Source organism: Toxorhynchites rutilus, chromosome 3 (genome assembly GCF_029784135.1).
Source record: "Toxorhynchites rutilus septentrionalis strain SRP chromosome 3, ASM2978413v1, whole genome shotgun sequence".
NCBI classification, from domain to species: domain Eukaryota; kingdom Metazoa; phylum Arthropoda; class Insecta; order Diptera; family Culicidae; genus Toxorhynchites; species Toxorhynchites rutilus.
Genome location: NC_073746.1, coordinates 244,907,121 through 244,922,224, shown reverse-complemented (window position 1 = coordinate 244,922,224; position 15,104 = coordinate 244,907,121). Strand labels below are relative to the sequence as shown.

Genomic DNA, 15,104 nt, shown 5'->3' with positions numbered 1-15,104 from the left:
TACAATATTACATTTCATTGTTCTATCAGAAAAAAAATATTGAAAAAAAATTTCCTTTACACTTTGAAAAGGTGTACGTTATATCGAGGTAAAATGTACGTTATATCGAGTGACGTTATATCGAGGGTACGTTATAACGAGGGTACGTTATATCGAAGTTTCCCTGTAGACAGTTATTCATGAAAAATGGAAATCCGAAATGACCGCCACTACAAGATGGTGTAATATTTTTTTTCAAAACCCCATCAATACGGGTAACAAATGGAAGGGCTTGAATTGTAGAATACAGTTATTGATGAAAAGTATAAATCCAAGATGGCGGCCCCTACAAAATGGAGGATTACATATTTCCTCAAAACCCCCTCAATATGAGTATCAAACAAAAGAGAATAACTAGTAGAACACGGTTATTTATGAAAAATGCAAATACAAAATTTTGAAGAAATTGTTGAATGGTTTTATTATAGAAAAAAGTCACAGGAGGGTTGTGTCCGATACACGACCGCATAGTTGACGTAGGATTCCGCAAGTCTATCTGTTAATTTTGGATATAATTGAAGAATTACATCGTTAAAATCTTTGATAATTATTTGGTTGCCTCCTGGAATGTGCCGTTTTGTTTGGTTGTTGGGTATTGTTTGTTCACTCCACCAGTGTTTACCGAGTGATGATGACAGAAGGATGGTAAACAGTCGTTGGATAGTGCGTATCAGATAAAAGATACCGAAGTGGAACGAGATATGATGAAAACCGCCCTCTGTGACCCCAGACGAGATGCCTCCTGTGTTATGGATGAAATAAAGAAAAAAATATAAGATAATTACTTATATTTAAATTAATTAATATAATTACCAATACCGAACACAATTATCATTTTTTCTCATTAACATGTTACTTTATTATAGAGAAAACATAGTTGAATTGGAAAGGGTAATTTTCTTTTATAATTTTTACATTCTGAGAGTTTATTCAACCCAACGCGAATTTTCATGAAATGACTGAGCAATAAGCGTTTGAAATTAGACATTTTTCACGATGTGCTCGATTTTCGATTTACAATTTGTACCCCAATATGTTCCCGAAAGACGTAATCCTACGGCAAAAATACTAATGATACAGATAATGTACTAAAAACTAAAAAATAAAATAAATAAAAAACGCTTTTTAAGTTCTATGGTTTCATAATGATTTAACATAATAATAATACAGATGATGTACTAAAAGCTAGAAAATAATTGTGGCTAGTGGCAGATAGTAGTTATATTAATGGGGTTCTGAGAAAACATATAATCCACCATTTTGTAGCGGCCACCATCTTGGATTTATATTTTTCATCAATAATTGTATTCTACTAGTCGAGCCCTTTCATTTGATACCCATATTGATATGGTTTGGAAAAATCTATATATGGCGACATTTTGTGGTGGCGGCCATTTTGGATTTGCATTTTTCATAAACAACTGTATTCTACTAGTCAAGCTCTTTTGTTTGATACCCATATTGATGGGGTTTAGAGGAAATATGAAATCTGTCATTTTATTGCGGCCGCCATTTTGAATTTTCAAGAACATGAAATACGCAGTTTTATAATGACTGCAGAGATAAAGCTGTGTTTCAAATTTCAGATCAATCGCCAACAGTAAGGGGGTTAAATTTCTATTAATGTGGGGCAGCGCTACAGACAAAGTTACAAAGTTACCCACGTACATACAAACGGGTCATATAATCGACCCCGTCCTGTATACTGAAGAGTTTTGCGGTTTCCCGGATCGAAAATCTTTGCTCCACACTCCATACTCCATACTGAGGTACCTGACATACCCTTATGCAACTCCTTCAATGAGAAATTTAATCGTCAACTTTTGACCGTCCGGATTTAAAATAATTTTCTGAATGTGCTTTTTATTCCGAACATGGGTTTGTGAAATTCACATTGATTTTTGATTTTTGACATTTTTTTTTGTTAACAGCTAGGTACTATGTTTGACACTAAACTAAATTGACACAATAGTAACTATCAGTCACATTAATTCAACATGCAAAAAATGTCATGGCTTTGGCATAATATTGAATGTAATGAAAATGTGTCCGGATTAAAAAGCGTCTGGATTAAGAAGCATCACTGTACTAGGAATTTTATAGTAAAAGGTAATTTTAAAGGGTCGATTAGAAGATTATTGTATTTTAACCCTGAACGTGCGCTCAGCAAGAAAACGTGAATGTTTGAAGGTGTTGATAACGAAAAATAAATTTTGAGCGGGATGAAGATTGTCGGGTCAGCGAGTCATCTATAAACACACAGTCAAATTCGTGCGTATTGTACATACAATCTTCGTACTCTTTGTTTTTGCACTGGTTCCTTGCTTGACATTCCGATTCGGAACTTGACCAACCACAAATGACTTATAACCTGCTTATTTTTTGACTTTCTGGTTTTAAGAGAATGGATTTAGATAACATGATCTAAACTATTTGGTCCATCATCCGTAGTACTTCATTTCGCTTTGAGATAAGATACGGCAGTAAGACGTCTCACGTCTATAGCCGAGTCGTAGCCATGTTCTATCTCATGCCATAACCGTACAGAAAATTCGAGAAACTGAGCAAAATATTGCTAACAAATGAAAAATGTCATAGAGAAGATCTGATCTTAGTTCCCCTTATTGCAAATCTCAAAAACATGAAGCCCAATCAACTAAATCACGAACGACATATGTGAAATATTGTTTTAATCTTTATTTTATGACTTCCAAAGAACAAAAAAATAAAACATAATTTTCGGCACATGCCTAACTCAAGAAGATGGTACTGTCCAAAATACCGTTCCTTTGAATAACAGCATTGGATTCATTCCGCAGCGATACTACCGAAATGTGATTATTTTTAGCATGCTATGCAATGCGGCTTCGCATTCGAGCATACATATGTGCTGAGTTTCATCACACCGTCTTGCTGTGTTGCATTTCGTAGCGATATCTCCCGGCGATTCGTCGGAATAGGTTTAGGAATTCGGTACAGCATTGAACTAAATAGATGTTTCGCTGCAGCAGCATAGATTATTGCACATAATAATAGTATCTCTTTGCTACGTGAGAGAAGCAGCTCTGAACATATTTTTTTCTTTTTTTCTTCCTTTCCAACCATTGTGCTTTAGCCAAGACAGCAAGGAATCATCTGCGTCCACCTGGGACCTATCGAGCTCATGCGATAGTTATTACTGTGACCAGGAACGACGCCACAGCCGAAAAATGGGTGCCGGAACATATGCCACCGTCGTGGGCACTGGCCCGGGACTGCTAAGACGACGTTATTCTGTACCTGAAATCATAATGAGGAAGTAAGTTCATAATACCATTTTGTCATGCATCCTACATTTTCTGTTGCTAATCATCACATTACAAAAATTATAACGATTTGTTTCTCAGAGAAAATGTTCTGTCATCCATAATCAATCAGTAGCGGTACCGGCGTCTCATGAAATAAGCACATTCGTCGGTGCTGACGTTGTTACGTGAATATCGCATGTTCGCTCGAGATTTCCATCATCGATTTGCACGGGATGGTTCTTACCTTCTCGCGCCGTCGGTCATACCATACCTATGTGTACGGAATGCTGCGTGTCGTTTTCTGCCAGCTGTTTTCGATTGATTTACCGTCTCTTTACCGATTGCGTGAGCTTTTCCACTGAAAGCCAGACAGGAAAATAAGTCCTCGTCCGAAACTTTCCCCTCCTGGTCTCCGGAGGCTAATTGAATTCTTGCGAGCTTAGTGAAAATTTATCGTTCTCCACATCTGTAGAACACTCTCGCGATACAAAAGTTCATGTTGATTTATTTCTGTGTTTGTCCGTTTTGATCTTTTTCGATGTATCCTGCTGCCATTGTATCCGATCGATCGCGCTAAACTGTTGCGATGGTGAAGGGAAAATAGAATTATAACTTTCATCATATGTTTGGATTTGCTGAATACATCCACATCAGAGTCACTCACAATGAGCGGAGAAAATTAAGTTATTTCCGTATTGTATGAAACACAATCATTCTATGCTCCTGCTATGCGTAGGCAGTTAGATACTTTGTATCCAACAGTTTCTGATGAATGCAGCGAAAACAGTTTTAGACATCTTCCAAATGACCAAAAAAGACAAAAACGTATTCAAAAAAATGTTATTTTCTATCAGTATTTACAAAAAACCGGACAGCGGAGACAGTTGGTTGATCATTGTTGAGTTATTTATAGAACAGCAGCCCGATGTTTCTTGCAGAGCAGAGCAGTTGTATGGATGAGTCGATCTTATTTCGACCGTGGATTGATCTCCATCGCTGATGATTGTTGCGAGGACGTAGTTATTCTGTAACTACACAAAGATGGTCAATGAGGGCCCTGAGTTTTGAACTCACGATCGATCGCTTACTAAGCGAACGCGCAACCAATGTGGCTGCGGAGACCCCCCTTTTAAATCATTAATATATATTATATTATATATATTAGGTTGTCAAAAAAGTCCTGCGGTATTTCCGCGAGGTGTCGTTGTAAGCGCGTAGTTCTAGTTGTATTCATTGTATCGAGTCATACTATAGCTTGTTGGAAAGGTATTTTTGCGCGCTATTATATATATATCCTTGACAGTGTTTTGTTTGGTTGAGTCGTTCGTGAGTTATAGTGTCGCAAATATGGAGCAAAATAACGAGAAAATCCGACATATTTTACAGTACTACTATGACAAAGACAAAAATGCATCTCAAGCTGCTAATAAAATTTGTGCAGTTTATGGACCCGATACAGTTTCCATTTCCACCGCACAACGATAATTTCAACGTTTTCGTTCTGGTGTAGAGGTCGTCGAAGATGCGCCACGCTCCGGAAGGCCTGTCGTCGAAAATTGCGACAAAATCGCTGAATTAGCCGAGAAAGACCGGCATAGTAGCAGCCGTAGCATCGGCCAAGAGCTGGGGATAAGTCATCAAACCGTTATTAACCATTTGAAGAAGCTTGGATTCACAAAGAAGCTCGATGTATGGGTGCCACACACGTTGACGCAAAAAAAACATCTTTGACCGTATCGACGCATGTGAATCGCTGCTGAATCGCAACAAAATCGACCCGTTTCTGAAGCGGATGGTGACTGGCGATGAAAAGTGGGTCACTTACGACAACGTGAAGCACAAACGGTCGTGGTCGAAGCCCGCTGAAGCGGCTTAGACGGTGGCCAAGCCCTCATTAACGGCCAGGGAGGTTCTGCTGTGTGTTTGGTGGGATTGTCAAGGAATAATCTATTATGAGCTGCTTCCCTATGGCCAAACGCTCAATTCAGACCTGTACTGCCAACAACTGGACCGCTTGAAGGTAGCACTCATGAAGAAGAGGCCATCTTTGATAAAACAGAGGCCGCATTGTCTTCCATCAGGACAACGCCAGGCCACACACACTTCTTTGGTGACGCGCCAGAAGCTCCGGGAGCTCGGATGGGAGGTTCTTTTGCATCCGCCGTATAGTCCGGACCTTGCACCAAGTGACTACCACCTGTTTTTGTCCATGGCGAACGAGCTAGGTAGTCAGAAGTTAGCCACAAAAGAGGCCTGTGAAAATTGGCTATCCGAGTTTTTTGCCAATAAGGAAGCGAGCTTCTATAACAGGGGTATTATGAAGTTGGCATCTCGTTGGGAACAAGTCATCGAACAAAACGGCGCATATTTGACTTAAAACAGATGATTGTAACTAATTTCATGAACAAATGAAAATTAAAAAAAAATACCGCAGGACTTTTTTGACAGCCTAATATATATCATATTAACCCATTAACGACCAAGCTGTCAAGAAATTGTTTTTGACGAAAGCCGTTGGTGTATTTTTGATTATTGTAGTTAAAGAAACCCCAATGTTCAAGAATCTATTTTCCAATCTTCCGGAAAATTATGAAGAATCGAGCATTGGCCAAAACCTGCATTTTTATGTATCCAAAATTTATCTTTTTTTTTTTGACATCCTCATACATTACTTGAAATGAGCTTAAAAATTTCAATAAAAGCGCTATCCACCAATACTGGTACAGCATTTACTCAAGCGAGAGACGAGTTAGTATAAGGCACACCTCGGCAAGTTGAAATATGGGCTAAGTTAAAACGGAAGCCATAACTTTTACTAGAAATGATGGATTGCCGTGATAAAAATATATATATATAGTAAGCATTATCTCTGAGCCCAACTTATGACAGATTCCCAGAATATTGGAATGCCTTACCGCAATCCGCGCCTTTGTTTACTTTTCCTTGTTTGTGAAATTGAAACGAACATTTTTGCACGCTGGTTCAATCGCTCCGAAAACACTATTTTTTTCAAAAATATCGCCAGAATTGCACGCCAGGTAATCAAATAGAGATAACCAAGTGTAGTGGTTTTAAAAACTAAATTGTGAAATCTTTTTCCGTATAGCTCTGAGCATTTTAACTCACCACATGTTTGTTTCAACTCTGGGGTAAGTTGAAACCAGCGAAAGTCGACTATTTTTTAAACATTGCTGCAGATGCCGGACGTTATTTGTCGGTGATCGCTGTAAAAATGAATGACGATAATTTCAAAAAATAAAATTAATTCACACTTCTTTCCTCAGTACGTTCTACGTAAATTATGAATATACAGACAAATTTGTTAATTTTGCAACTGGGGGTCATTCGAATATTACATTACGCAATTTGTCTCTTTCCTACATAACATGTAACAAATAGTCATTTGCATAAAAATGTTTAGCCTTTTTTGGATTCATTTCTAAACAAATTTCCTCAAGGCATCCCCTCATCCCTTTCTGAGTGCTTTACGTAATATTTGAATATTTGAATGATCCCATAAACCTCATTAGTGGCTGTTTTAGTGGCTCTACTCTGATATGAAAGCGTGTAGATAGTATTCTTGATGTTATTATTTCATATATTAGTTCCTAGTATAAAGTGTCAGTTTTGCGTGTTTCAGACTACTTCATCTCAGTGTACCAAAACTTTTTTTTAAATATTAAATATGGAATTTCTTCAAATAAGTATTTCATAAATAAGTTGTATTCAATTCGATAAGCAGAACCACACATTGAACTCAGGATAGTTTTTCATCTTACCCCGCTCTACGAGACAAGTTCAAACAATGCATGTGAAAACTAAACATTTTCAAAATTGACATTTTTCCAAACATTCATTGTAAATCCCTATTTCTTATCGAAAGTCATCTGTCATATCTTGTATATGCTGCAAACAGATTCCAATTTAGTGATTTAGTGATTCTTTAAGATAACTTTCAAGTTGAACATCGAAAAAATCGTTTCGACTTGCCCCGGTGTTCCTTAATGGATTCTAAAAAGATGTCTAATTAGCATCTTCACGATATTATCGCAGAACAAATTCAATAAAACTTGTTTGGGAAATTATTATTTATTTCAGTTTAAAAACAAATTCATGAGTAACGATGTGCATTAGAGTGCCAATGAAGAAGGTCGTATCAAATTTACGAATGGATCTTCCTGAAAAATGTTTATTCCTTCGAAAAAATACACTATACGACATTTCAGCCCAATCGGACTTCATTTACTATTGTCGCAAAGACGCCAAAGTTTGAGTCTTCCGAAAACCGTAAAGTCACCCAAGAGAGTGCATGCATGAAATCGGAGTTTCGAAAAAAAATGTTGATGCCAAATGTCTCCCAACTGCATGAAACTACTGTCATCTCGATTTGTTTTTGTTGTCTGAATCCCGAAATTCGATTTTTGATAAGATTGGGAGATTTTACAGTTTTCAAAAAAACTGAAACTTTGACGGCTGTGCGACACTAGTAAAGCCGATTGAGCTGAAATTTTAAATAGGGTATTTTTAACGAGAATCAACATTTTGAATGAAGACTCTTTCGAAAATTCGAAGGTCACTTTTTCCCATATAATCATTGGTAATCTAAAAGGCATCATATGCAACAAAGCAAAAACTAAAAATTAACATTTTTCTCTAAAATATTTTTGCATAATTCTCGCATCAGGGATTGTCTTTCCAATGGCAATCCGTTTTCCTTAGCCCAAGTAATAACTTTTCCGATTCTACATATGGCTGTTTCATTTGAAACCCAACTTTCGGACACTTCATCTTCATCAATCTGATGTAGTTCCAAAGCTTATGAAGCATTCGCACCCTCGGCAGTCGAAAATGAATCTTGAAATATGTATTCGGATGAAAAAAAAGGTTGACTATGCTATCGTTGATCAGGGCCTCAAACTCCACATGCTCGTAGTGTACGATATTGTCCTGGTCTATAAATTTCTGCAGAATCGAAAGTATACGTTCTTTTACCACCGACAATGGGATATCAGCATTTTCTATGACTTGACAATGGAATCAGCCGGTATCTCGTTCCAAGTCTCGGCTACTCAAAACATAGCATCCCTAAAGTTTATTCGCTTAACAATGTCATCGAACTCTTCTTGGCTCTTGGGTACCAAGCTTTTGCTCATGCATAAGCTTTTGCTTGTAGTTGGACTTGACCATTTGAATAATACGCCGTAAAGTTCGAGACATTTTTCATAGCGTGGCACGAGTTTTTCTATTCCGGGCGCGAAGTGCATAGCGTCCAACTTTTTGAAGTACGATGTAACTGCGTCTCGAATTTCTTCAGTGTTATCGAATTGTTGACCGCCGAAAGCGTGTTTCATCACTGTACTATTGTGAAGTTTTGGACCGATTAAGAACCGCGATAAAGAACAAAAGGCCAGGTTTATTGACGAAAGGAGTGCTCGCGTAGCTCAAGAGCAATTGGAAAAAATCAAATGGACTGTACTCGAGCATCCTCCTTATTCCCCAGACCTCGCCCCTAGCTATCACTTATTCCCGGTGATGAAACAGGCGTTCGGCGGTCAACGATTCGATAAAACTGAAGAAATTCATGACGCAGTTACATCGTACTTCAAAAAGTTGGACGCTACGCACTTCGCGCTAGGAATAGAAAAACACGTGCCACGCTATGAAAAATGCCTCGAACATTACGGCGATTATGTAGAAAAATAGAAAATAAAACGTAGATTACGAAAATCACCTTGTTTTTTGTCCTAACTTTATTTTTCCGCGATTTCTCAGACACTGAAATTTATTTTTTGAACGACCCTCGAATTTTGGTTCAAGGCGATGAATATTTTTTTTCGATTTTCAAAACATTACCCCAGGGGGCGCTAGTCAATGTCCGACTACGACATAGCAATATACGAATAAATCAGTGCAAATCATAGTTATTTTTTTTTCTAAGCTGGGCGCATCAGAAGGCACACTTTTTGAAAGGCAAATTGCTTATAATGAATTTTTCCACATTCCTCGTCAGCACACGCTCGTAAGTTGGCAGCACATGTGGAGTGAAGATGAGTTCGGTCGTTGGTTACACACGATTATCCCTAAGTTCTCGACGAATGCATGGTTCAAGGGATTGAATGTAGGTCGTGATTTCATTCGCGTGATATCTCGGCTTATGTCCAATCACTACAACCTAAACGCGCATCTCTATCGCATTGGGCTCGCAGCAAACAATCTTTGTGATTGTGGCGATGGCTACCACGACATCGAGCATGTTGTCTGGTCGTGTATCCGGTTCCATGCTGCTCGCTCTCAGCTCTCTAGAGCACTGAGAGCACAAGGCAGACAATCGGATATCCCCGTCCGGGATATCTTAGGTAGCCGTGATCCTGATCTTCTGCTTCATCTATACCTGTTCCTCAGAAACGCCGATGTCAACGTTTGATGATGATTCCTCCGTTGTATCCCTGTATCATATCCCTCCTATCCAATCGATAAACTTTTACTTAGTCGCGGCAATACATACACATACTCTTTACAGATACACAGGTCGAAGGTTGTGCAGGCCACTGAACATTCAACAAGAGCCAAAGGTTGTACCGCTCATGGCAACTCTACACGAGCTGAAGATTGTACCGCCCAGTGACCATTCTACCCTGGATTCCTGGAGTCAAGAGAGACGCACCACGATTGATATGAGGTACAGACTAGGGGGGCTTCGCTGATCAATGGTCAGTTACACTCCAATAGGAAGTATCCCGTGTCGGCCACACATACATAGTACTGGAGACTGCAGCATCCCAATTATGAAATCTTTGTAATACTAACCTCGAGCCAACCGCGAGTAATCGGTTACATATTACTAACATAGTTGTAAGACAAAAATTGTCAAAATATTGGACTCCCGGCCCCGTCAGGCTAACGCCACATGTGCCTTAATAAAATATATATTTGGGGAAAAAAAATAGTTATTTTACTAAATTTCTATCTTCATGTGTGTGTAGATGTAGTAGATAAAAATATCGGGAAGAAATTAAAAATCGATTTATTTCTGTTTTTTCAAACGACGGTTTTTTTTCTAAAACGAAAAGCGTTACGTCGAAGACCGGGATTTTAAGCGTTAATAGCTCCTAAACACTTCATTCGAAAGATAAAATGTCTACACGTTATATACTTGTTACTTTTTGATCCAGAAACTTGTTTCAATAGCCTTCAAATTGATTTCTAAACAGGCTATTCAAATCACCAATCGGTATATAAGCGAGCGCCGCTCGGAAATCCACTCAGTTATAATTATAGCGATTGAAGCATGTTGTCGCTGTTGTGGTGAAGCTAACTTCGCTGATCATGAAAGCGCTGATGAACGGTGTAACCAAGAGCCTGTTTGTGCACCTTAGGCCTGAAGGGAATCCATCGGGAGGAGAGTGATGCCACTGAAAAGGCGACCGGAAAGTAGCAGCATCGTATATTGGTTCCGCTTGAGGCATCGGAGTAGCCGCCACACAAACACACATATACGCGCGCAAATCTTTTCGTTTGGCGGTTATCGAGTAATCGAGAAAAATTCGGAAAGATGTCATCGTTGCTGAAAACTAATCTGCAAGATCCCCTTCTTCTTGAATGGCGTTAACGTTCCCTGTGGAACTTTTGCCGTCTCAACGTATTCATTAACTAGCGTTGTTCATTAATACTTGGTTGAGATTTCTATGCCGAATAACACGCCTTGAATGTACTCTGGAGTGGCAAGCTCTAGAATACGCGTGACCACAGTGCAAGCCGGAAGAATTTTCTTTGACGAAAAATCCCCCAACCAGAACGGTAATCGAACCCGAACACCCGGCATGATAGTGTGGGACGCTAACCACTCGGCCACGGGTGCACTACAAGATCCCCTAAGAACTGAAAATTACATTCAAGCGAAAGAGTTTATTTTAATGTTATCTATTCATATAATACTGCGATCAAATGATACTTCAATCCAGTGCAATTAACAGGAAAGCTTCTGAAGATTATTCTTCCCCATCAGTAGAATATTTTCGTATCCAATATTGGATGCATAAAACCTTGTGCCTCCAACGTTACGCTCTCGTTTTGGAAGTTCCCCAAATATTCATTCATTCATTCATTCAGAATGGATTTAGATTCAACTTCAAACAAATGATCACTAAATCAACGATAGTCCTACGTCAACCTTGCGTTTATATCACAGATATAACTCACTTTCTGTTTTTTGTGTACTAACACCATTTTTGCTAACTAAGTCAATAGTATATCCATTTAACTTTATCAACCAGCTTCCATTTGATCCCTATAACGTTATTTTTGTTTGAACGAAATTTGAGTTGAGTGAAAGTTTAAGATTTTAAAATAATGTACGACCCATCTCCATGTGTTGATTTTTCACGAAGTTCCACGAAGTTTTCGTTTTGAAAATCACATGAAAATGTCAACTTCGCACTCTGTTCCTCTTTTTTTTTCTGTGCAGTTTATGTCTCAGAATCTGTCTGATTTAGAATAAAACGTTATAAGAAGAAAATGTTCTGTATATAAAGGGTTTTTCAAGAAGAGCGCTACAAAAGTTTTTTTAAATAAAACAAAAATGGGTTTGGATATCAATGATGCCATTATGTATGGAACTCGATTTCTTTTGCACGGCCACCACGGGAACGCTTGCAGAAGTCCATACGCTGAACCCAATTTTCGACGGTTTTCACGCATAAATCTGCATAAAGCTGTAATTTTACCTTCGATATTCGTACGAAATTCATCAATCGTCGCTGGCTTGTTGGCATAGACCATAGACTTGACGTAGCCCCGAAGGAAATAGTCTAACGGCGTCAAATCGCACGACCGAGGCGGCCAGTTGTCTGGGCCATTTTGTGAGATAACACGCTCACCAAACTTGGTTTTCAATGATGCGATTGTTAAATTCGCTGTGTGGCTTGTGGCGCCGTCCTGTTAAAACGACATTATTTTTATTAATTCTCAGGCTCAGTTACAAAATTTTTAAGGATCCGAATTCTTAATTATATATTTATAACTAAGGTAGGGTAGAAAACCGATTACTCGCGGTTGACTCGAGTTTAGAAGGGTGACATTTTTTTTTCAGAACAAGGATAAGGAGATTATAAAAATGTTGATGATCCAACTCAATTCTTAAATCTATTCGTATATCTATAGTGTATTTACATTTCAACTTATTCTACTGTTTATAGCCAGGGGACCAATTACTCGCAAAGGAAGAAAACGGGGGTGTTACGGCCCTGATCAATGAGTGAACACAGGCCGCTAAATGCGCAATGAGTTAGAAATCGAAGTAGACAATGGCTACTGAAAATCATTTTGAAAATTTGAAAAAACGTCTTGAATTTGTTGTAATAAAAAATATATTGCATTGTGAGAACTATTAGTTTAAAAAGAATTTGCATAGTTTAAAGGTAGGCTGTTGTCATAGAAGAAAAGGGGGAAATAGAACATTTATTTTACCTTTAGTTCGTAACCGTTACTCTGTACTGAGGAGACAGGAAGATTGGGGGAAAAATATAATTGGGGGAAAAAATTTGTAAGAGATATAAAATAATGTATTTGTTCCAATAGTAATTTATGTATATTATAGCTTTGAGTGTGACATAAATATGATACTACATCGAGTGGTTTTTTATTTAATATGCTGCCCCGAACACCCCCAACAGGGGGTATAAGGATGTAGGGACAATCACACACGAAGATCGATAGCTTTAAGGAAAACATATATTTGGGACATGAAATCAAGGTCTAACCGAGCCAATACATCTCTCACCGGCACATTTAAAACCTAATTTATATATATATGTGTACTTTATTCGTGAACGCGTATGTTCGTCTTCCGGTGGCTCAAGCAAGTGAGCGAGTTTATCGTGGCGAAACTCCGAGGAGCCCGCTTAGTCACCATCGGGTTGAGTCACCGAACCTCATACAGTCCTACCAACCGTTGTGATGAATAAGTGTGTCGTATTGTGTGTATCATGGAGTACTCATGGAGTACTTGTGGCTGCCTGACCAATAACGCATATTTTGTTTATTGACGAAGCCATTCAGCCAGAAATGAGCCTCATCGCTGAAGATGATTTTTCGATGAAAATCCGGATCATTTTCAAGTTGTTGCTCAGCCCAATTCACGAACATACGACGCTTCTGGTTGATCTTGTAAGGATGTAGGCCAAGATCTTTTCGCAAAATCCGCCACAACGGCGTCACAGAGATACCCAACGCTTGAGAACGACGTGTGAGAGACTGATTTGGGTCTTCTTCATTGATGCGTTAGCGGCAGCAATATTCACGACACTACGGGCACTTCTTTGTGTCACTCGCACGGGAACATTTTGTACAGTGCCTGTGGATTCAATTTTTTCCACTAGACCCTCAATTGTTGATCTAGCAGAACGATTATGACGACCAAAAATTGGACGTAGCGCTCTTAAAGTTGAGGCCATTGACTCCGAATTTCAATAGTAAATTTTAATAATCTCGACTCGTTGTTGGATCGTATATGTTTTCATTATAAAATAGCAAACTTTACTGAAGGGAAATGTCAAGAGAGTGAGAAAAAATATGACGTCGTTTGCTGAAATACCCTTTATTATAGTTTAGAAATACACTATGAGTTTTGCGATTTTCAATCTTCTGCCTTTTTTCCAATATCTGGAATTGAAGTACCTTTTACAGCAATTTTCATACTCTTCTCCAGTTCTCTTTCTCAATGACGTTTACTCGTCTATCGCGATATCACTTACTGTAGTGGCAAACCGCAAAATCCGGCCAAAAACCTGACGGAACCCGGGTGGGCGCTATCGTATGCATGACAATGTTTGCACCGCCGTACAAATAAGATTTCCGTTTCATCTGTACATGCTATGCTTTGGTGTTCTTTGTGTGCTCTTAAGCTATAATTCATATCACAATAGGCGGCGAGCAATACAAAAAACCGATTTCCTCAGTTTAACAGTTGCACCATGACGAAGTGGCAGCGTATTCTTGATCTGTCTCACGGGCAAATGTGGTGAAAAAGACATTACAATCGCCGTAGGAGTGTCCCGGTGGATTATTCCTCGCTGGTGGTGTCGTAGAAATCGCAGTCATTCGCTCTCTACCTTTGCATACATGTCGATCATAGATTGATGATGTTATCCTGACCGTGTGAAATCATCATTCGGCACACATAAAAATCCATCGAGCGCACTCTCTTGTTCGTTTCATCTCCTCTATCCACATGTTCATAAAAAGTAAATATGTTCATAAAAGCAATTGCTTCTGACTCCTGTGGTCACACCTATTCTAGAAAATGTCACTCAAAATACATTCAAGGGGTGTTTTTTGGCATAGAAATCCAGTTTATTGTTTTTTCTTCGAATCACAATTTCTTGTCACTGTGCAATCGCCTACAATTATTCCAGCTAAGTCTTCAAGAACATACGCATTGGGTCTGCACACGTGCTCTCCAGTTGGAGTTTTATCAGAATTGATGGCAATGGCGCGACTCTGCAATCCGAGCATATGTGATTTGAGAAATTCCAATAATTCATTGTTCTCATTCAAAAAGTCTTCCAGCTCACTGGCGATGCGCCTGACTTTAGGTGAATTGAGGTTACTAGGCACATGTGTGAATGAAAGATCGATGATGCGGACGTAGCGCCATCTATCATTTAACAACGTGAATAAATTCTTTCTATTTGACAAACGAACGACGATTAAATTATTTGGATATTGTTTATATAAAAATACTAAAATCGCGAGGAAAGGGGGGTGGGATTAAAAACCTGG

The 15,104-nt window shown here is 38.7% G+C and overlaps 1 protein-coding gene across 17 annotated transcripts in view; it reads left to right on the top strand.

Moving 5' to 3' along the window:
• The window catches only part of LOC129778078 (uncharacterized), a 171,267-nt gene that overhangs the window by 122,189 nt on the left and 33,974 nt on the right, over positions 1-15,104 (top strand). For all 17 annotated transcript variants that reach the window (XM_055784732.1, XM_055784737.1, XM_055784739.1 and 14 more), the window contains one exon: positions 3,155-3,337. In XM_055784732.1, the coding sequence (XP_055640707.1) occupies positions 3,155-3,337 (183 nt within the window). The remainder of the gene's footprint in view (positions 1-3,154; positions 3,338-15,104) is intronic.